The sequence below is a fragment of the Crinia signifera genome, chromosome 19 (genome assembly GCF_055691185.1).
Source record: "Crinia signifera chromosome 19, ASM5569118v1, whole genome shotgun sequence".
NCBI classification, from domain to species: domain Eukaryota; kingdom Metazoa; phylum Chordata; class Amphibia; order Anura; family Myobatrachidae; genus Crinia; species Crinia signifera.
The window spans coordinates 1228766-1252794 of record NC_139226.1 but is presented as its reverse complement, the minus strand read 5'-3'; the positions used below and the strand labels follow the sequence as shown (position 1 = coordinate 1252794).

At 51.2% G+C, this 24029-nt stretch overlaps 1 protein-coding gene across 1 annotated transcript; it reads right to left on the bottom strand.

The window, feature by feature from the left end:
• Positions 1–7627: 7627 nt before the first annotated feature.
• Positions 7628–20368, bottom strand: C1QC (complement C1q C chain). The gene is made up of 3 exons (XM_083161760.1): positions 20293–20368; positions 14813–14974; positions 7628–11975 (listed from the first exon to the last, which is right to left on the bottom strand). The coding sequence occupies exons 2-3, from the start codon at positions 14967–14969 to the stop codon at positions 11419–11421; spliced, it is 714 nt and encodes a 237-aa protein (XP_083017886.1). The 5' UTR covers positions 14970–14974; positions 20293–20368; the 3' UTR covers positions 7628–11418.
• Between the last annotated feature and the right edge of the window lie 3661 nt (positions 20369–24029).

Genomic DNA, 24029 nt, shown 5'->3' with positions numbered 1-24029 from the left:
AATTATTATTATTATATTATTATTATTACAATCCAGCTTGATATATTTAGTCAAAATGGCATCGGGATCGCAGGCAGATTGCACAGGTTTTTACTCCCTCCCACACAGACCGGGCACCAATGACTATATAGTGCAGATCACATGCAGGTCGGGTGGCCTACCGTGCGAATGGATCCCGATCTGATCGCGTAGGGAACGAATAGCAAGCCATATCCCCCATACCCTGTGTGATCATGTGCTTCTGTCTCTCTGTCCCACCATGGTAATAATGAGTCACCAGTCCGGACCCCTGAGCAGCTGCAGCAAATCACTATCATTGCCCAGAAACTCCTTAGTGGCACCCCTGGCAGAACCTGAGGAGTGCGGGAGATTAGGAGTGTAATGCGGGGCTACAGGTGACTTATGACTGAAAAAGGAGCCTCCTGCGGGACACAGGAGGGTAGGCAACTATGAGCCTAATTCAGACCTGTTCGCTAGGCTGTGTTCACTTGCAGCCAGCAAACAGGTAAACGCCACCCACCGGGTGAGCAAATGCCCCGCCCCTCTTTGACTAGCAAATGCCCCGCCCCTTCATGCGAATTGATGTGTGCGCTGACCTAATCATTTTTTACCAATTCGCAAAAAAAATTCAATCACAACTATATTCTATCTGCCGCTGACATGGCCGAAGTCAGGGTGGGCGTCAGGTGACATCAGGTGCCCGCCCTGAGCAGGCTTCCACACGCCTGCATTGGCATGGTTTTCCCCAGTGTTTTTCTGGGCGCACCGACCGTTTTTGCTGAACATTCCCATGTGATGGGCCCCCGCTCGCCCTCTAACCAGCCGTCTGTGCAAACGCCTCAGCCAAATGCGTTCACATGCATGCGCAAATCCGAGATATCGGACCGAATGCGCAGAGGAGCAAGCCAACCTGAATCACCCCATATGAGTGCCTGGAGCAGTGTAATCACACATAAACATTCCGGTTTTATTCAGAGTCAGACTGGGATATAACAACAGTAATACATTATATAGAGGAAGGTCGTGAGCTGAGGAGCTTACAATCTACGGTTTGTAGGAAATGCTAAGCTGTGTAATGCATTATAACAATAGGCGGCTACATACAGGGCCGCCAAGAGAAATCCTGGGCCCCGGTACAACAACTTCCTGGGGCCCCCACGGGCGGAGCTCCCGCACACTCTATGGACCCGTTGTTACGCCACTGCTTCCAAGGCGGATACACGTACAACAATTTACACTGTAATGCCTATTACACATGTCACACACTCATTACATATTATACCACATGCCATAATGCTCATTACACGTTATGACACACACAGTAATGCTCATTGCATATTAAGGGGTTAACATGCTCTGCCAGGGGTTAACATTCTCTGCCAGGGATTAACCTGCCTGCCCTGATTTACATGCTCTGCCAGGGGTTAACATGCTCTGCCAGGGGTTACATGCTCTTTACAAAGGATTTACACATACCCTCCAACATGGCCCATTTCATTACTTACAAAATGCTCTGTTCCTGGACTTCCCTGCCAGTGGCAGTTACAGATGTGAGCCAGCAGCACAGTCCAATATTCAAAAAGGGGGGGTCATATATACTGCCACCCCAAGCATCACTGTCCTGGACTCACTGGCAGTTGATGTAACCCCCCTCTTTGAATTTTGGACTGTGCTGGAGTCCAACCTCTGTAACTGCCACTGGCAGGGAAGTCCAGGAACAGAGCATTTTGTACCTAATGGAATGGGTCATGTTGGGGGTACTTGCCACCAAATAAAAAAAAACATGTGTGTCCAGACCAGGGCCCCCCTGACAGGCCCGGGCCCGGGTAAATTGTACCTGCTCCCCCCCTCTCTCGGCACCCCTGGCTACATACATACACCACACACACCATGGAGGCTTCATACATACACCACACACACCATGGAGGCTACATACACACACCACACACACCATGGAGGCTACATACATACACCACACACACCATGGTGGCTTCATACACACACCACACACACCATGGAGGCTACATACACACACCACACACACCATGGAGGCTACATACACACACCACACACACCATGGAGGCTACATACACACACCACACACCATGGAGGCTACATACACACACCACACACCATGGAGGCTACATACACACACCACACACACCATGGAGGCTACATACACACACCACACACACCATGGAGGCTACATACACACACTACACACACCATGGAGGCTACATACATACACCACACACCATGGAGGCTACATACATACACCACACACCATGGAGGCTACATACATACACCACACACACCATGGAGGCTACATACATACACCACACACACCATGGAGGCTACATACATACACCACACACACCATGGAGGCTACATACACACACCACACACACCATGGAGGCTACATACACACACCACACACACCATGGAGGCTACATACACACACCACACACACCATGGAGGCTACATACATACACCACACACACCATGGAGGCTACATACACACACACACCACACACACCATGGAGGCTACATACATACACCACACACACCATGGAGGCTACATACACACACCACACACACCATGGAGGCTACATACACACACCACACACACCATGGAGGCTACATACATACACCACACACACCATGGAGGCTACATACACACACCACACACACCATGGAGGCTACATACATACACCACACACACCATGGAGGCTACATACACACACCACACACACCATGGAGGCTACATACACACACCACACACACCATGGAGGCTTCATACACACACCACACACACCATGGAGGCTTCATACACACACCACACACACCATGGAGGTTTCATTCATACACCACACACACCATGGAGGCTACATACATACACCACACACACCATGGAGGCTACATACACACCACACACACCATGGAGGCTACATACACACACCACACACACCATGGAGGCTACATACACACACCACACACACCATGGAAGCTACATACACACACCACACACACCATGGAGGCTTCATACACACACCACACACACCATGGAGGCTACATACATACACCACACACACCATGGAGGCTACATACATACACCACACACACCATGGAGGCTACATACACACCACACACACCATGGAGGCTACATACATATACCACACACACCATGGAGGCTACATACACACACCACACACACCATGGAGGCTACATACACACACCACACACACCATGGAGGCTTCATACACACACCACACACACCATGGAGGCTACATACACACACCACACACACCATGGAGGCTACATACACACACCACACACACCATGGAGGCTACATACACACACCACACACACCATGGAGGCTACATACACACACTACACACACCATGGAGGCTACATACACACACCACACACACCATGGAGGCTACATACATACACCACACACACCATGGAGGCTTCATACACACACCACACACACCATGGAGGCTACATACACACACCACACACACCATGGAGGCTACATACACACACCACACACACCATGGAGGCTACATACACACACTACACACACCATGGAGGCTACATACACACACCACACACACCATGGAGGCTACATACATACACCACACACACCATGGAGGCTTCATACACACACCACACACACCATGGAGGCTACATACATACACCACACACACCATGGAGGCTACATACACACACCACACACACCATGGAGGCTACATACACACACCACACACACCATGGAGGCTACATACATACACCACACACACCATGGAGGCTTCATACATACACCACACACACCATGGAGGCTATATACATACACCACACACACCATGGAGGCTACATACACACACCACACACACCATGGAGGCTTCATACATACACCACACACACCATGGAGGCTACATACATACACCACACACACCATGGAGGCTACATACATACACCACACACACCATGGAGGCTACATACACAGACCACACACACCATGGAGGCTACATACACACACCACACACACCATGGAGGCTACATACACACACCACACACCATGGAGGCTACATACACACACCACACACCATGGAGGCTACATACACACACCACACACACCATGGAGGCTACATACATACACCACACACACCATGGAGGCTACATACATACACCACACACACCATGGAGGCTACATACATACACCACACACACAATGGAGGCTACATACACACACCACACACACCATGGAGGCTACATACATACACCACACACCATGGAGGCTACATACACCACACACACCATGGAGGCTACATACACACACCACGGAGGCTACATACACACACCACACACACCATGGAGTCTACATACATACACCACACACACCATGGAGGCTACATACACCACACACACCATGGAGGCTACATACACACACCACACACACCATGAAGGCTACATACATACACCACACACACCATGGAGGCTACATACATACACCACACACACCATGGAGGCTACATACATACACCACTCACACCATGGAGGCTACATACACACACCACACACACCATGGAGGCTTCATACATACACCACACACACCATGGAGGCTACATACACCACACACACACCATGGAGGCTACATACATACACTACACACACCATGGAGGCTACATACACACACCACACACACCATGGAAGCTACATACATACACCACACACACCATGGAGGCTACATACACACCACACACACCATGGAGGCTTCATACACACACCACACACACCATGAAGGCTACATACATACACCACACACACCATGGAGGCTACATACATACACCACACACACCATGGAGGCTACATACATACACCACTCACACCATGGAGGCTACATACACACACCACACACACCATGGAGGCTTCATACATACACCACACACACCATGGAGGCTACATACACCACACACACACCATGGAGGCTACATACATACACTACACACACCATGGAGGCTACATACACACACCACACACACCATGGAGGCTACATACATACACCACACACACCATGGAGGCTACATACATACACCACACACACCATGGAGGCTACATACACACCACACACACCATGGAGGCTACATACATATACCACACACACCATGGAGGCTACATACACACCACACACACCATGGAGGCTACATACACACCACACACACCATGGAGGCTACATACACACCACACACACCATGGAGGCTACATACATACACCACACACACCATGGAGGCTACATACATACACCACACACACCATGGAGGCTACATACACAGACTACACACACCATGGAGGCTACATACACACACACACCATGGAGGCTACATACACACCACACACACCATGGAGGCTACATACACACACCACACACACCATGGAGGCTACATACATATACCACACACACCATGGAGGCTACATACACACACCACACACACCATGGAGGCTACATACACACACCACACACACCATGGAGGCTTCATACATACACCACACACACCATGGAGGCTACATACACACACCACACACACCATGGAGGCTACATACACACACACCACACACACCATGGAGGCTACATACATACACCACACACACCATGGAGGCTACATACATATACCACACACACCATGGAGGCTTCATACACACACCACACACACCATGGAGGCTACATACACACACACACCATGGAGGCTACATACACACCACACACACCATGGAGGCTACATACACACACCACACACACCATGGAAGCTACATACATACACCACACAGACCATGGAGGCTACATACACAGACTACACACACCATGGAGGCTACATACATACACCACACACACCATGGAGGCTACATACATACACCACACACACCATGGAGGCTACATACACACCACACACACCATGGAGGCTACATACACACACCACACACACCATGGAGGCTACATACACACACCACACACACCATGGAGGCTACATACACACACCACACACACCATGGAGGCTACATACATACACCACACACACCATGGAGGCTTCATACACACACCACACACACCATGGAGGCTACATACATACACCACACACACCATGGAGGCTACATACACACACCACACACACCATGGAGGCTACATACACACACCACACACACCATGGAGGCTACATACACACACCACACACACCATGGAGGCTACATACACACACCACACACACCATGGAGGCTACATACATACACCACACACACCATGGAGGCTACATACATACACCACACACACCATGGAGGCTACATACACACACCACACACACCATGGAGGCTACATACATACACCACACACACCATGGAGGCTACATACACACCACACACACCATGGAGGCTACATACATATACCACACACACCATGGAGGCTACATACACACACCACACACACCATGGAGGCTACATACATACACCACACACACCATGGAGGCTTCATACACACACCACACACACCATGGAGGCTACATACACACCACACACACCATGGAGGCTACATACACACACCACACACACCATGGAGGCTACATACACACACCACACACACCATGGAGGCTACATACACACACCACACACACCATGGAGGCTACATACATACACCACACACACCATGGAGGCTTCATACACACACCACACACACCATGGAGGCTACATACATACACCACACACACCATGGAGGCTTCATACACACACCACACACACCATGGAGGCTACATACATACACCACACACACCATGGAAGCTACATACACACACCACACACACCATGGAGGCTTCATACACACACCACACACACCATGGAGGCTACATACACACACCACACACACCATGGAGGCTACATACATACACCACACACACCATGGAGGCTACATACATACACCACACACACCATGGAGGCTACATACACACACCACACACACCATGGAGGCTACATACACACACCACACACACCATGGAGGGTACATACACACACCACACACACCACACACACCATGGAGGCTACATACACACACCACACACACCATGGAAGCTACATACACACACCACACACACCATGGAGGCTTCATACACACACCACACACACCATGGAGGCTACATACACACACCACACACACCATGGAGGCTACATACATACACCACACACACCATGGAGGCTACATACATACACCACACACACCATGGAGGCTACATACACACACCACACACACCATGGAGGCTACATACACACACCACACACACCATGGAGGCTACATACACACCACACACACCATGGAGGCTACATACACACACCACACACACCATGGAGGCTACATACACACACCACACACACCATGGAGGCTACATACATACACCACACACACCATGGAGGCTACATACACACACCACACACACCATGGAGGCTACATACATACACCACACACACCATGGAGGCTACATACACACACCACACACACCATGGAGGCTACATACATACACCACACACACCATGGAGGCTACATACATACACCACACACACCATGGAGGCTACATACACACCACACACACCATGGAGGCTACATACACACACCACACACACCATGGAGGCTACATACACACACCACACACACCATGGAGGCTACAAACACACACCACACACACCATGGAGGCTACATACACACACCACACACACCATGGAGGCTACATACATACACCACACACACCATGGAGGCTACATACACACACTACACACACCATGGAGGCTACATACATACACCACACACACCATGGAGGCTACATACACACACCACACACACCATGGAGGCTACATACACACACCACACACACCATGGAGGCTACATACATATACCACACACACCATGGAGGCTACATACATACACCACACACACCATGGAGGCTACATACACACACCACACACACCATGGAGGCTACATACACACCACACACACCATGGAGGCTACATACACACCACACACACCATGGAGGCTACATACATATACCACACACACCATGGAGGCTACATACACACCACACACACCATGGAGGCTACATACATACACCACACACAAAATGGAGGCCTAATTGTGGGAGGCATGGCCCTCCTGTGATTAGGTCACGCCCCCAAAATGTTTAAGGTGGGTGAAAAAAAAACACTCTAAAGTCATCCCTCAACCCACCCACCTCAGCAGCAGCACACACCTACAGCATGTGCTGTGCTGACAGCAGGCTCAGCATGACCTCTCACGCCTTCAGCACAGATCGGACTAGGGCCCCCGCCGGGCCTCTCCAGCAAGCCTGGGCCCGGGTAATTAGTACCCCCCCCCCCCCTCTCGGCAGCCCTGCATACACCACACACACTACACAAGCCATGGATGCTACATACATACCTCCCAACTTTGGCCGGTCAGCAGGCGGGACGCTGCTGCTGCGCGCCGCAGGCGCGCTGCAATGTTCGGGGTGTGTGGCCTAATTTGGGGGCGTAGCCTATACTCGCAGCTCTTCCGCGAGGCCACGCCCCCATTTTGCCGCTATGGGGGCATGACCCAGAGGCTTTGTGAGCTTCTAGCCATGCCCCTAGCCCCCTGGCTGCGGGAATAGACGCTGTGCGCATGCGCACAGCGTTTATTCCCCGCTGCTTAGCAGCTGACAGGGGGGACTCCCAACAGCCCCCCCACACCGCGGGACACTGCCGCCCACGGGTGGGACAGCGGGACAGGCCCTGACAATCGGGACTGTTGGGAGGTATGCACACACTACACAAACCATGGAGGCTACATACACACACTACACACACCACAGAGGCTACATACATACACCACACACACCATGGAGGCTACATACACACACTACACAAACCATGGAGGCTACATACATACACCACACACACACTACACACAGCACGGAGGCTACATACATACACCACACACACCACGGAGGCTACATATACACACTACACACACCATGGAGGCTACATACACACACCACACACACCACGGAGGCTACATATACACACTACACACACCACGGAGTCTACATACATACACCACACACACCATGGAGGCTACATACACACTACACAAACCATGGAGGCTACATACACACACTACACACACCACAGAGGCTACATACATACACCACACACACCATGGAGGCTACATACACACACTACACAAACCATGGAGGCTACATACATACACCACACACACACTACACACAGCACGGAGGCTACATACATACACCACACACACCACGGAGGCTACATATACACACTACACACACCATGGAGGCTACATACACACACCACACACACCACGGAGGCTACATATACACACTACACACACCACGGAGTCTACATACATACACCACACACACCATGGAGGCTACATACACACTACACAAACCATGGAGGCTACATACACACACTACACACACCACAGAGGCTACATACATACACCACACACACCATGGAGGCTACATACACACACTACACAAACCATGGAGGCTACATACATACACCACACACACCATGGAGGCTACATACATACACCACACACACCACGGAGGCTACATATACACACTACACACACCACGGAGTCTACATACATACACCACACACACCACAGAGGCTACATACACACACCACACACACCACAGAGACTACATACATACACCACACACACAATGGAGGCTACATACACACACTACACAAACCATGGAGGCTACATACACACACCACACACACTACACACACCACGGAGGCTACATACATACACCACACACACCATGGAGGCTACATACACACACTACACAAACCATGGAGGCTACATACATACACCACACACACTGCACAAACCATGGAGGCTGCGTACATCACACACACACACACACACACACACACACACCCACACACCCACACACGCACACACACCATAGAGACTGATTACATCACACACACACACACACACACACACACCATAGAGGCTGGGTACATCACGCACACACACACATTTGAGGCTGGGTACATCACACACACACACCATGGAGGCTGGGTACATCACACACACACGCACACACACACACACACACACACACACACACACACCATAGAGGCTGGGTACATCCCACACACACATTTGAGGCTGGGTACATCACACACACACACACACACACACACACACACATACACACACACACCATGGAGGCTGGGTACATCACACACACACACACACACACACACACACACACACACCATAGAGGCTGGTTACAACACACACACACACACACACACACACACACACCATGGAGGCTGGGTACATCACACACACACAAACACACCATGGAGGCTGGGGACATGACACACACACACACACACACACACACACACACCATGGAGGCTGGGTACATCACACACACACACACACACACACACACACACACACACCATGGAGGCTGGGGACATCACACACACACACATACACACACCATGGAGGCTGGGGACATCACACACACACACACAAACACAAACACACCATTGAGGCTGGGTACATCACACACACACACACACACACACACACACACACACACCATGGAGGCTGGGGCCATCACACACACACACACACACACACACACACACCATGGAGGCTGGGGACATCATACACACACATACACACACACACACACACACACACACACACCATGGAGGCTGGGTACATCACACACACACACACACACACACACACACACACACACACACACACCATAGAGGCTGGTTACAACACACACACACACACACACACACACACACACCATGGAGGCTGGGTACATCACACACACACAAACACACAATGGAGGCTGGGGACATCACACACACACACACACACACACACACACACACACACACCATGGAGGCTGGGTACATCACACACACACACACACACACACACACACACACACACACACACACACACACACACCATGGAGGCTGGGTACATATCACACACACACACACACACACACACACACACACACACCATGGAGGCTGGGTACATCACACACACACACACACACACACACACACACACACACCATGGAGGCTGGGTACATATCACACACACACACACACACACCATGGAAGCAGGGGACATCACATGCACCATGGAAGCTCAGTTCGGGGGTAGGTGGGTGAATTTTCAGTTGAATAATGACCAATTACTGAGCGGTATTAGAGAATATGTCCAATGTAGGACCTCAGCAAATAGGGCCATCTCCTCCCACCCATCAGGAGACCCTTGAGCCTGACAGTAGTTTGGTCTTAGGTCAGACGAATCACCTCTGACCTCTAGTTTGGAAAGACAAGGAACCCTGAGAAGACACTGTCCCCATTGGCCGTCCCAATCATCCCGTTGTAGTCATTGACGGACAGCCAGACCTCTTGGCCCCTGTGCAGTTGGGTGAGAAGCCCGCCCGAGGTCACCTGCTGCTCATTGAACATGTGGTCGCAGAAGCTGGCCTTTCGATCATTGTCTACATTCAGTGTGACACAAATGTTGGACCTGTGGGAGGCGTGATACACAAAGTAGTAGAGTCCGGCCACACGACACACGAACTTCCCTGTGGAGACATCATAGTCCGCGTGGTCATTGGTGATCTCTTTACTGAATATGATGGGCACATTCTTGGCGGGATATTCCATGGTTTGTCTGCCCACAGTGAAAGCTGATTGGTGCAGATGCTTGTGGCTCCCAGGCATCCCATTGTCACCTTTAGGTCCAGCCTCTCCTTTATCGCCTGAGGGCCCCGGGGGCCCTTTGGGGCCATTTTTTCCCAGTGGGCCTGGCTGTCCTCTAATCCCCTTTTCTCCTTTCACACTGTCCACGGTGGAGCTCGCCGGGTCACCTGTGCCAATGAGAAGATGACGCTCATTACACAACATGTCACCTCTGGGGGCTCCTACGTGTTCTCCTCCAGGTCAGGACTGGATACCAACCTTCTTATGGTTACCCCAATATCTATATACTGTACAGATCCCTATATACAGACGGATATGAGGCTTATATAGAAACATGGGGTGGTCCTGTAATTAGTGTTTGATACCTCTCTACCAGTGGCGCCGGAACGGGGGGAGGGGGGGGGGCGAGGGGGCAGCTTGCCCCCCCCCAAAATTACTGAGGCGCTAAACCAGCTGTGCGGGCGGGCGGCTGATTAATCTTGATCCAGCCCCCGCCCATCCGCCTATGTAAGCCCCAGGAGAGAAGGGGTTAATGGCAGAGCGGGGACGGAGAGAGGGAGGCTGAGCGGCAGAGCGGGGACGTCAGCGTGACCCCCGCCGACCTCCGTCAGCGTGAGGAGACGCGGCGCCGGGGACTGCCGCAGCCAGGTGACAGAGGGAGCGCGGAGAGGTCTGTGACCCCCGCTGACCTCCCCGAGTATTAGCACCGCCGGCCACGCACTGAGAGGCGGCTAGGCTAGGCTGCCTTGTGTATAATGCCCACGCATATATGCCGCTGCCTTGTGTATAATGCCCACGCATATATGCCGCTGCCCTGTGTATAATGCCCACGCATATATGCCGCTGCCCTGTGTATAATGGCCACGCATATATGCCGCTGCCTTGTGTATAATGCCCACGTGTATATGGCGCTGCCTTGTGTATAATGCCCACGCATATATGCCGCTGCCCTGTGTATAATGCCCACATGTATATGCCGCTGCCCTGTGTATAATGCCCATGCATATATGCCGCTGCCTTGTGTATAATGCCCACGCATATATGCCGCTGCCTTGTGTATAATGCCCACGCATATATGCCGCTGCCCTGTGTATAATGCCCACGCATATATGCCGCTGCCTTGTGTATAATGCCCACATGTATATGCCGCTGCCCTGTGTATAATGCCCATGCGTAAATGCCGCTGCCCTGTGTATAATGCCCATGCGTAAATGCCGCTGCCTTGTGTATAATGCCCACGTGTATATGGCGCTGCCTTGTGTATAATGCCCACGCATATATGCCGCTGCCCTGTGTATAATGCCCACATGTATATGCCGCTGCCCTGTGTATAATGCCCATGCATATATGCCGCTGCCTTGTGTATAATGCCCACGCATATATGCCGCTGCCTTGTGTATAATGCCCACGCATATATGCCGCTGCCCTGTGTATAATGCCCACGCATATATGCCGCTGCCTTGTGTATAATGCCCACGTGTATATGCCGCTGCCCTGTGTATAATGCCCATGCGTAAATGCCGCTGCCCTGTGTATAATGCCCATGCGTAAATGCCGCTGCCTTGTGTATAATGCCCACGCATATATGCCGCTGCCTTGTGTATAATGCCCACGCATATATGCCGCTGCCTTGTGTATAATGCCCACGCATATATGCCGCTGCCCGGTGTATAATGCCCACGTGTATATGCCGCTGCCAGTGTGTATAGTGCCCGGGGGTAACATATAGCAATTTAGGGGGCGCCAAAATGAGATTATATCTTGCCCCCCCCAACCTAAAAACGTTCCAGCGCCCCTGCTCTCTACACAGCAAACTGTTCAAAAGTGTTAGGAAGATGCCGAAATAATACTGCCCGGCAACTCACGCTGCCCTGCAACCCGGGCTGCCCGGCAACCCGGGCTGCGCGTCAACCCGGGCTGCGCGGTAACTAGGGCTGCGCGGTAACTAAGGCAGCGCGGTAACTAATGCCGCGCTGTAACTAAGGCCGCACGGTAACTAAGGCCGCACGGTAACTAAGGCCGCACGGTAACTAAGGCTGCATGGTCTGTCAGTTTATTTAATTGTCTATGAACACAAGGCATAGTGAACAGAAGAGAAATGTAAATTATATCAGTATTTGTTGTGCAGGAGCGATGACATGTTGGCTGGGTCCCGGTAAAATGTGGGGCATGGCTACCAGGGGGCGTGGTCCTGCCACATGAGGAAAAAAAAATACCTAACTTGTGCGGTTGGGCGCTGATGGGGGTGCGGGTGGGATCACACAGGAAGAGAGAGGACAGGCTGCCTCTGCAGCAGCCTCTCTCCCCAGCTCAGCATTAAGCAGTCTGTCATCTCTCTCCCCACTGCCCTGCTCTTTATACTGGGGAGCAGGCCCAGGTAAAATGTTCCACCCCCCCTCTAGGTGCCACCTTTGGTGTGATGCCCAATGCCTTCACATCAGCATCAGAACTTCTAGGTACACTTGCACACAGTCAGGCAGTGGGTAGGATTATAGTCATGTTATAATGATCATTTTCATATGTAGGTTGAAACACAGTCATTAACTGAAACAGAAACAGATGTGCAGAAGGCTTAGAAGTGGTGAGGAGCAGCCAAACTGTGCTACATAAGTGTGTATGTGGAAACACACCATGACAACACTGCCAGCCAATCAGCATCTATGTGTCCAGGCTGGGGGTCTATAAGCCATGTCTCGGAGAGAGATACAGAGGAGGAGGAGGGGGGGGGGGGGGACCCCGACACACACACAGTTTTATTATTAATATCCAATATTAGAAGGCTTCATTGTGGTGGTGGCGGTACTAAAGAAGAATGAGCAAGGGGGGGGGGGGGGGGGGGGGAGGCCTGTAGTACCACTGGTATATAAACCCCCCACACCAACAGATAGTAACATTATGTATCATTGTGTCACTGATGGTGGCTGCTCCTCACCCATCCTTGCCCAAGCTGTGGAAGACATGACATGAGATTTCCCTGTTTGTGCACAGGTGTATATAAGCTTACCTCTTGCCCCCTTGGCTCCTTTCTGCCCATCCCAGCCATCTCTCCCTGGTAGTCCAGGTATTCCCGGCATCCCTGGCATTGCCGACACACATGGAGAATCTTCAGTCTTCCCCAAGGTGAGAAGAGCCAGGATAATGATCCCAGTGCGCAGCAGCATCCTGTCTGTAAGGGAGACACTGGGGCTTATTCACAAAGCATAAATGTGCACCCAGCTGTACAGAGAGTTTCTGGGGTACAGCTGCTGGGGCGACCTGTATCAGTGTATACTAGGGGTACAGCTGCTGGGGCGACCTGTATCAGTGTATACTAGGGGTACAGCTGCTGGGGCGACCTGTATCAGTGTATACTAGGGGTACAGCTTCTGGGGTGACCTGCGTCACTGTATACTAGGGGTACAGCTGCTGGGGCGACCTGTGTCACTGTATACTAGGGGTACAGCTTCTGGGGTGACCTGCGTCACTGTATACTAGGGGTACAGCTGCTGGGGCGACCTGTATCAGTGTATACTAGGGGTACAGCTGCTGGGGTGACCTGTATCAGTGTATACTAGGGGTACAGCTGCTGGGGTGACCTGTGTCAGTGTATACTAGGGTTACAGCTGCTGGGGCGACCTGTATCAGTGTATACTAGGGGTACAGCTGCTGGGGTGACCTGCGTCACTGTATACTAGGGGTGCAGCTGCTGGGGCGACCTGTGTCAGTGTATACTAGGGGTACAGCTGCTGGGGTGACCTGTGTCACTGTATACTAGGGGTACAGCTGCTGGGGCGACCTGTGTCAGTGTATACTAGGGGTACAGCTGCTGCGGTGACCTGCATCACTGTATACTAGGGGTACAGCTGCTGGGGCGACCTGCGTCAGTGTATACTAGGGGTACAGCTGCTGGGGCGACCTGTATCAGTGTATACTAGGGGTACAGCTGCTGGGGTGACCTGTGTCACTGTATACTAGGGGTACAGCTGCTGGGGCGACCTGTGTCAGTGTATACTAGGGGTACAGCTGCTGGGGCGACCTGTATCAGTGTATACTAGGGGTACAGCTGCTGGGGTGACCTGCGTCACTGTATACTAGGGGTGCAGCTGCTGGGGCGACCTGTGTCAGTGTATACTAGGGGTACAGCTGCTGGGGTGACCTGTGTCACTGTATACTAGGGGTACAGCTGCTGGGGCGACCTGTGTCAGTGTATACTAGGGGTACAGCTGCTGCGGTGACCTGCATCACTGTATACTAGGGGTACAGCTGCTGGGGCGACCTGCGTCAGTGTATACTAGGGGTACAGCTGCTGGGGGGACCTGCGTCACTGTATACTAGGGGTACAGCTGCTGGGGTGACCTGTATCAGTGTATACTAGGGGTACAGCTGCTGGGGTGACCTGCGTCAGTGTATACTAGGGGTACAGCTGCTGGAGCGACCTGTATCAGTGTATAATAGGGGTACAGCTGCTGGGGTGACCTGTGTCACTGTATACTAGGGTTACAGCTGCTGGGGTGACCTGTATCAGTGTATACTAGGGGTACAGCTGCTGGAGCGACCTGTATCAGTGTATACTAGGGGTACAGCTGCTGGGGTGACCTGCGTCAGTGTATACTAGGGGTACAGCTGCTGGGGCGACCTGCGTCACTGTATACTAGGGGTACAGCTGCTGGGGCGACCTGTGTCAGTGTATACTAGGGGTACAGCTGCTGGGGGCGACCTGCATCACTGTATACTAGGGGTACAGCTGCTGGGGGCGACCTGTGTCACTGTATACTAGGGGTACAGCTGCTGGGGCGACCTGTATCAGTGTATACTAGGGGTACAGCTGCTGGGGTGACCTGCGTCACTGTATACTAGGGTTACAGCTGCTGGGGTGACCTGTATCAGTGTATACTAGGGGTACAGCTGCTGGAGCGACCTGTATCAGTGTATACTAGGGGTACAGCTGCTGGGGTGACCTGTGTCAGTGTATACTAGGGGTACAGCTGCTGGGGTGACCTGCGTCACTGTATACTAGGGGTACAGCTGCTGGGGCGACCTGCGTCAGTGTATACTAGGGGTACAGCTGCTGGGGTGACCTGTGTCAGTGTATACTAGGGGTACAGCTGCTGGGGTGACCTGCGTCACTGTATACTAGGGGTACAGCTGCTGGGGCGACCTGTGTCACTGTATACTAGGGGTACAGCTGCTGGGGGCGACCTGCATCACTGTATACTAGGGGTACAGCTGCTGGGGTGACCTGCGTCAGTGTATACTAGGGGTACAGCTGCTGGGGTGACCTGTGTCACGGTATACTAGGGGTACAGCTGCTGGGGTGACCTGCGTCAGTGTATACTAGGGGTACAGCTGCCTGCTGTCTGCACTGGCACTGCCCACTTATCAAAGCACTACTTAAATCTCTGCACATATAGGCCCTTATTCTGATCGGTGCGGCCCGATCAGAATATGCGGCCGCAACCGTGCAGGCGAATCCCCGCCTTCCATACGGATCGCCACCTGCCGTCCGTATGCGGATATGTGGCGATCCGCATGAAATTGGACGGGGATACGCCTCCTCCGTCTTGGGAGCATTCGATGGTCGCCGAACATCGAATGCAGGGCCGCACGCTCCACCAGGTCCCGCAACACAAGACCACACGGACACTTGTCCGTGTGAAATCATGTATGGGGGCGGGCAGCTGACATCCGGCGATGTCAGATGCCCGCCCCGTACCAACGCGTCACGGCCTCATTACCATGCATACGCCCCGCGTTTGCATGGGAACGCCCATGAAACGGGGGGCGTATGCATAGGGTAATGAGGCTAAGTAGCCCCTCACGCCCCTCTACGCCCCCTGTGCGGCGTATAAAGAATACGTGCGGCGAAATCGCCTGCACATGCGCAGAGTGACCTCTGCACATGCGCAGACGATCAACATCGGCGGTCCGTCCGCATGCGGGAATTTCCGCACCGATCAGAATAAGGGCCATAGCGAGGAGTCCTATACCGATACCCGGTACTGCTCAGGGAGGTCCCCCAATGGGTTACCAATAACACCTGCATCATCCATGCTCAGGGAATGCCACCCTCATATGGGCAGTGCCCACTATTTACTAATGGTCACATTCCCCAGACCTTATAGCTGGTGCACAGGTGCAGTCATTACTAACTGTCACATTCCCCATATCCCCTAGCTGGTGTATAGGTGCAGTCATTACTATCTGTCACATTCCCCAGACCACCTAGCTGGTGCACAGGTGTAGTCATTACTAACTGTCACATTCACCAGACCCCCTAGCTGGTGCACAGGTGCAGTCATTACTATCTGTCACATTCCCCAGACCCCCTAGCTGGCGCACAGGTGCAATCATTACTATCTGTCACATTCCCCAGACCCCCTAGCTGGTGCACAGGTGCAGTCATTACTAACTGTCACATTCCCCAGACCCCCTAGCTGGTGCACAGGTGCAGTCATTACTAATGGTCACATTCCCCAGACCTTATAGCTGGTGCACAGGTGCAGTCATTACTAACTGTCACATTCCCCAGACCCCCTAGCTGGTGTATAGGTGCAGTCACAGGTACTTGTGTATTATAGCGGCGCCCATCGCATCGTATACCATAACGCATACGATGGTATGGTATGGTATGCGATGCTACTGTATATTGCGCAATGTTGTACAATGCCATACAATGCGATGGGATGCGATTATAAATGGTATAAGCACCCTAATGGGTGCTTACAATGTTAAATGCACCCCAACGCCACCCCCACTATAAACGTGAACCCGAAGCGTGGCGAGCGCAGCGGTATGTGTCCTACGTCCTTTTCATACCCCCACTATCCACGTCGGCGTGGAGTTGATTTTATAAAGTGTGACGAGCGCAGCGAGCCCCGCGAGGGGACGCACATAACTTCACAGGTATACGCGTCCCCTCGCGGGGCTCGCAGCGCTCGCCACGCTTCGGGCTCCATGGCTCACTGCGCTCGCCACACTATATAAAATCAACTCCACGCCGCCGTGGATAGTGGGGGTATGCAAAGGTCGTAGGATGCGTACCACCGTCCCTCGCGGGCTCGCTGCGCTCGCCACGCTTCGGGTTCACGTTTATAGTGGGGGTGGCGTTGTGGTGCATTTTACATTGTAAGCACCCATTAGGGTGCTTGTACAATTTTTAATCGAATACTGGTGTAAAATCGCATCGCATGCCATCGGTTGTATGGCATGCGATGCGATAAAAACATCGTACGACCAACATCGGGGGCGCCGCTATAATACTCAATACCTGGTCACATTCCCCAGACCCTCCCTAGCTGGTGCACAGGTGCAGTCACTACTACCTGTCACATTCCCCAGACCCCCTAGCTGGTGTACAGGTGCAGTCATTACTACATGTCACATTCCCCAGACCCCCTAGCTGGTGTACAGGTGCAGTCATTACTACCTGTCACATTTTCCAGACCACCTAGCTGGTGCACAGGTGCAGTCATTACTATCTGTCACATGTTCCAGACCACCTAGCTGGTGCACAGGTGCAGTCATTACTATCTGTCACATTCCCCAGACCCCCTCGCTGGTGCACAGGTGTAGTCATTACTACCTGTCACATTCCCAAGACCCCCTAGCTGTTGCACAGGTGCAGTCATTACTATCTGTCTCATTCACCAGACCCCCTAGCTGGTGCACAGGTGCAGTCATTACTAACTGTCACATTACCCAGACGATCTAGCTGGTGCACAGGTGCAGTTATTACTATCTGTCACCTTCCTCAGACCACCTAGCTGGTGCACAGGTGCAGTCATTACTACCTGACACATTCCCCAGTCCCCCTAGCTGGTGCACAGGTGCAGTCATTACTAACTGTCACATTCCCCAGACGATCTAGCTGGGGCATAGGTGTAGTCATTACTATCTGTCACCTTCCTCAGACCACCTTGCTGGTGCACAGGTGCAGTCCTTACTAACTGTCACATTTCCCAGACCCCCTAGCTGGTGCACAGGTGCAGTCATTACTATCTGTCTCATTTTCAAACCTGTGCTGCAGACTCATTCTACAGATCAACAGGTGTCCTAGAAAACATGGACTGTCGTTAGATCATGAGGATCGGTTTGGCCACTCCTGGTCTACAGAGGGGAGAATGGCACAAGGTCTTCTATCCTAAATATAGAGATGCGGAAGCCACCTCCAGCCCTGGAGAGCTACCAACCCATTTTCCAGGTCTCCTCACAGAATCACAAGTGAAGTCATGTTCTCTACCTGTAATGTGTCAGTGAGTAATGAGTGCACCTATGCAGCAGCTACAGTAGGTGGTCTGGAAAACCTGAGCTGCTGATAGCTCTCGAGGGCTGGAGTTGGCTACCCCTGATTTAGAGCAACCCCCCTCCACTACATCACCTTCACTAACCACATACCCCACGTGTAAAGAAGCGGTGACCTGACAGATGTCATAGCCCTGGTCCCTGTGTCTAAGCACAGATAATAGGGTTAGGGTACTGTACTGTATGTGCTGAGCGGGTACTCACCTTAGAACTGCACAGTAACGGATGAACTCCAGTATGTGGGTCCAGAAATCATGTAGCTAGCACCAGACGCTCACTGTCCTCACAGAGGAAGGAGGCCAAGTTTCACATCCACCTTATGGTCACCACCAGTGGCAGCCAGGAACCACAGGGCGCTGACTCCACCAGTTTCTCTTCTGCTTCCAGCAAAACTAGGAATTGTACATCTTGTACAATAACTGCTGTGGTATAGAATGGGAGAGTGCCCTGTGTATACCAGGAAGGGGCCACATTATGTGAGGTGCCACCAGCTACGGCACCCAGACACGAATCTCATGGGCCAATCCGTGTTGTGGTGCCATGTACAATAACTGCTGTGGTATAGAATGGGAGTGTGCCCTGTGTATACCAGGAAGGGGCCACATTCTGTGAGGTGCCACCAGCTACAGCACTCAGACACTAATCTCATGGGCCAATCCGTGTTGTGGTGCCATGTACAATAACTGCTGTGGTATAGAATGGGAGTAAGCCCCGTGTATACCAGGAAGGGGCCACATTCTGTGAGGTGCCACAAGCTACAGCACCCAGACACTAACCTCATGGGCCAATCCGTGTTGTGGTGCCATGTACAATTTTTTTTTTTCTGAGAGGACAAACAAAACAATTGTAAAAACAGAATACCCTTACTTCAACATGGTCTGGAGCAGAGGGGCTCAATCAAATTGATGGCAATGTGGCGCACATATCACCTTGCTGGCGTGGTGCCTGGCGTGCTATAAGGTGATTTTATTACACTTGCAATGTGTCAAGTAGAGTGAAAGAAACACTGTTGTTTAGTGGTCTCTTTTGCAACAATTGTATCAAACCGTTCTATTAATGTTCCCATTAACCTGCAGTGTAGTGCCCTGTTCCTATGCAAACAGATCTAATATAAGCCAGTAAATACACGGCCTTTATTTGAATAATTTCCTTAACTAATTGTCTAGTCGAATAGCAGTATACACAGGGAGAACCTCCACTTATAAACAAGATCGATATGTTCGTATCAATTATTTTTGTAATTGTGGAATCAAATATATTAACAAATCTTATTCTCATAAAATTTCATTGAGACTTGTGCAAAGGCAAAACTTCCCTTTCCCCCTTCCCCAATATTACAATAACAGGAAGGGGCCACATTCTGTGAGGTGCCACCTGCTACAGCACCCAGAGACTAACCTCATGGGCAAATCCGTGTTGTGGTGCCACGTACATTAACTGCTGTGGTATAGAATGCGAGTGTGGCCTGTGTATACCAGGAAGGGGCCACATTCTGTGAGGTGCCACCAGCTACAGCACCCAGACACTAACCTCATGGGCCAATCCGTGTTGTGGTGCCACGTACATTAACTGCTGTGGTATAGAATGCGAGTGTGGCCTGTGTATACCAGGAAGGGGCCACATTCTGTGAGGTGCCACCAGCTACAGCACCCAGACACTAACCTCATGGGCCAATCCGTGTTGTGGTGCCATGTACAATAACTGCTGTGGTATAGAATGGGAGAGTGCCCTGTGTATACCAGGAAGGGGCCACATTCTGTGAGGTGCCACCAGCTACAGCACCCAGACACTAACCTCATGGACCAATCCGTGTTGTGGTGCCATGTACAATAACTGCTGTGGTATAGAATGGGAGTGTGCCCTGTGTATACCAGGAAGGGGCCACATTCTGTGAGGTGCCACCAGCTACAGCACCCAGACACTAACCTCATGGGCCAATCCGTGTTGTGGTGCCATATACAATAACTGCTGTGGTATAGAATGGGAGAGTGCCCTGTGTATACCAGGAAGGGGCCACATTATGTGAGGTGCCACCAGCTAAAGCACCAATACACTAACCTCATGGGCCAATCTGTGTTGTGGTGGCATGTACAATAACTGCTGTGGTATAGAATGGGAGTGTGCCCTGTGTATACCAGGAAGGGGCCACATTCTGTGAGGTGCCACAAGCTACAGCACCCAGACACTAATCTCATGGGCCAATCCGTGTTGTGGTGCCATGTACAAAAACTGCTGTGGTATAGAATGGGAGAGTGCCCTGTGTATACCAGGAAGGGGCCACAATATGTGAGGTGCCACCAGCTAAAGCACCAATACACTAACCTCATGGGCCAATCTGTGTTGTGGTGCCATGTACAATAACTGCTGTGGTATAGAATGGGAGTGTGCCCTGTGTATACCAGGAAGGGGCCACATTCTGTGAGGTGCCAACAGATACAGCACCCAGACACTAACCTCATGGGCCAATCTGTGTTGTGGTGCCATGTACAATAACTGCTGTGGTATAGAATGGGAGTGTGCCCTGTGTATACCAGGAAGGGGCCACATTCTGTGAGGTGCCACTAGCTACAGCACCCAGACACTAACCTCATGGGCCAATCTGTGTTGTGGTGCCATGTACAATAACTGCTGTGGTTTAGAATGGGAGTGTGCCCCGTGTATATCAGGAAGGGGCCACATTCTGTGAGGTGCCACCAGCTACAGCACCCAGACACTAACCTCATGGGCCAATCTGTGTTGTGGTGCCATGTACAATAACTGCTGTGGTATAGAATGGGAGTGTGCCCTGTGTATACCAGGAAGGGGCCACATTCTGTGAGGTGCCAACAGATACAGCACCCAGACACAAACCTCATGGGCCAATCTGTGTTGTGGTGCCATGTACAATTACTGCTGTGGTTTAGAATGGGAGTGTGCCCTGTGTATACCAGAAAGGGGCCACATTCTGTGAGGTGCCACCAGCTACAGCACCCAGACACTAACCTCATGGGCCAATCCGTGTTGTGGTGCCATGTACAATAACTGCTGTGGTTAAGAATGGGAGTGTGCCCGTATAGAATGGGAGTGTGCCCCGTGTATACCAGGAAGGGGACACATTCTGTGAGGTGCCACCAGCTACAGCACCCAGACACAAACCTTATGGGCCAAACCATGTTGTGGTGCCATGTACAATAACTGCTGTGGTATAGAATGGGAGTGTGCCCGTATAGAATGGGAGTGTGCCTTGTGTATACCAGGAAGAAAGAAAAGAACTCTCACTTTTTTCGGGGCACAACTTGTAAATTTTATAGTATAACTTTTATTTGATTATTTAATTTAAATATGGAGGGACCGACTGTTAGTACATAAATATGTCTACAAACATCACATTGAACATGCAACAGTTGTCAAGAACAGAAAAGTTTTTTTGTTTTTTTTTCTGAGAGGACAAACAAAACAATTGTAAAATCAGAATACCCTTACTTCAACATGGTCTGGAGCAGAGGGGCTCAATCAAATTGATGGCAATCTGACGCACATATCACCTTGCTGGCGTGGTGCCTGGCGTGCTACAAGGTGATTTTATTACACTTGCAATGTGTCAAGTAGAGTGAAAGAAACACTGTTGTTTAGTGGTCTTTTTTGCAACAATTGTATCAAACCGTTCTATTAATGTTCCCATTAACCTGCAGTGTAGTGCCCTGTTCCTATGCAAACAGATCTAATATAAACCAGTAAATACACCGCCTTTATTTGAATAATTTCCTTAACTAATTGTCTAGTCGAATAGCAGTATACACAGGGAGAACCTCCACTTATAAACAAGATCGATACGTTCGTATCAATTATTTTTGTAATTGTGGAATCAAATATATTAACAAATCTTATTTTCATAAAATTTCATTGAGACTTGTGCAAAGGCAAAACTTCCCTTTCCCCCTTCCCCAATATTACAATAACAG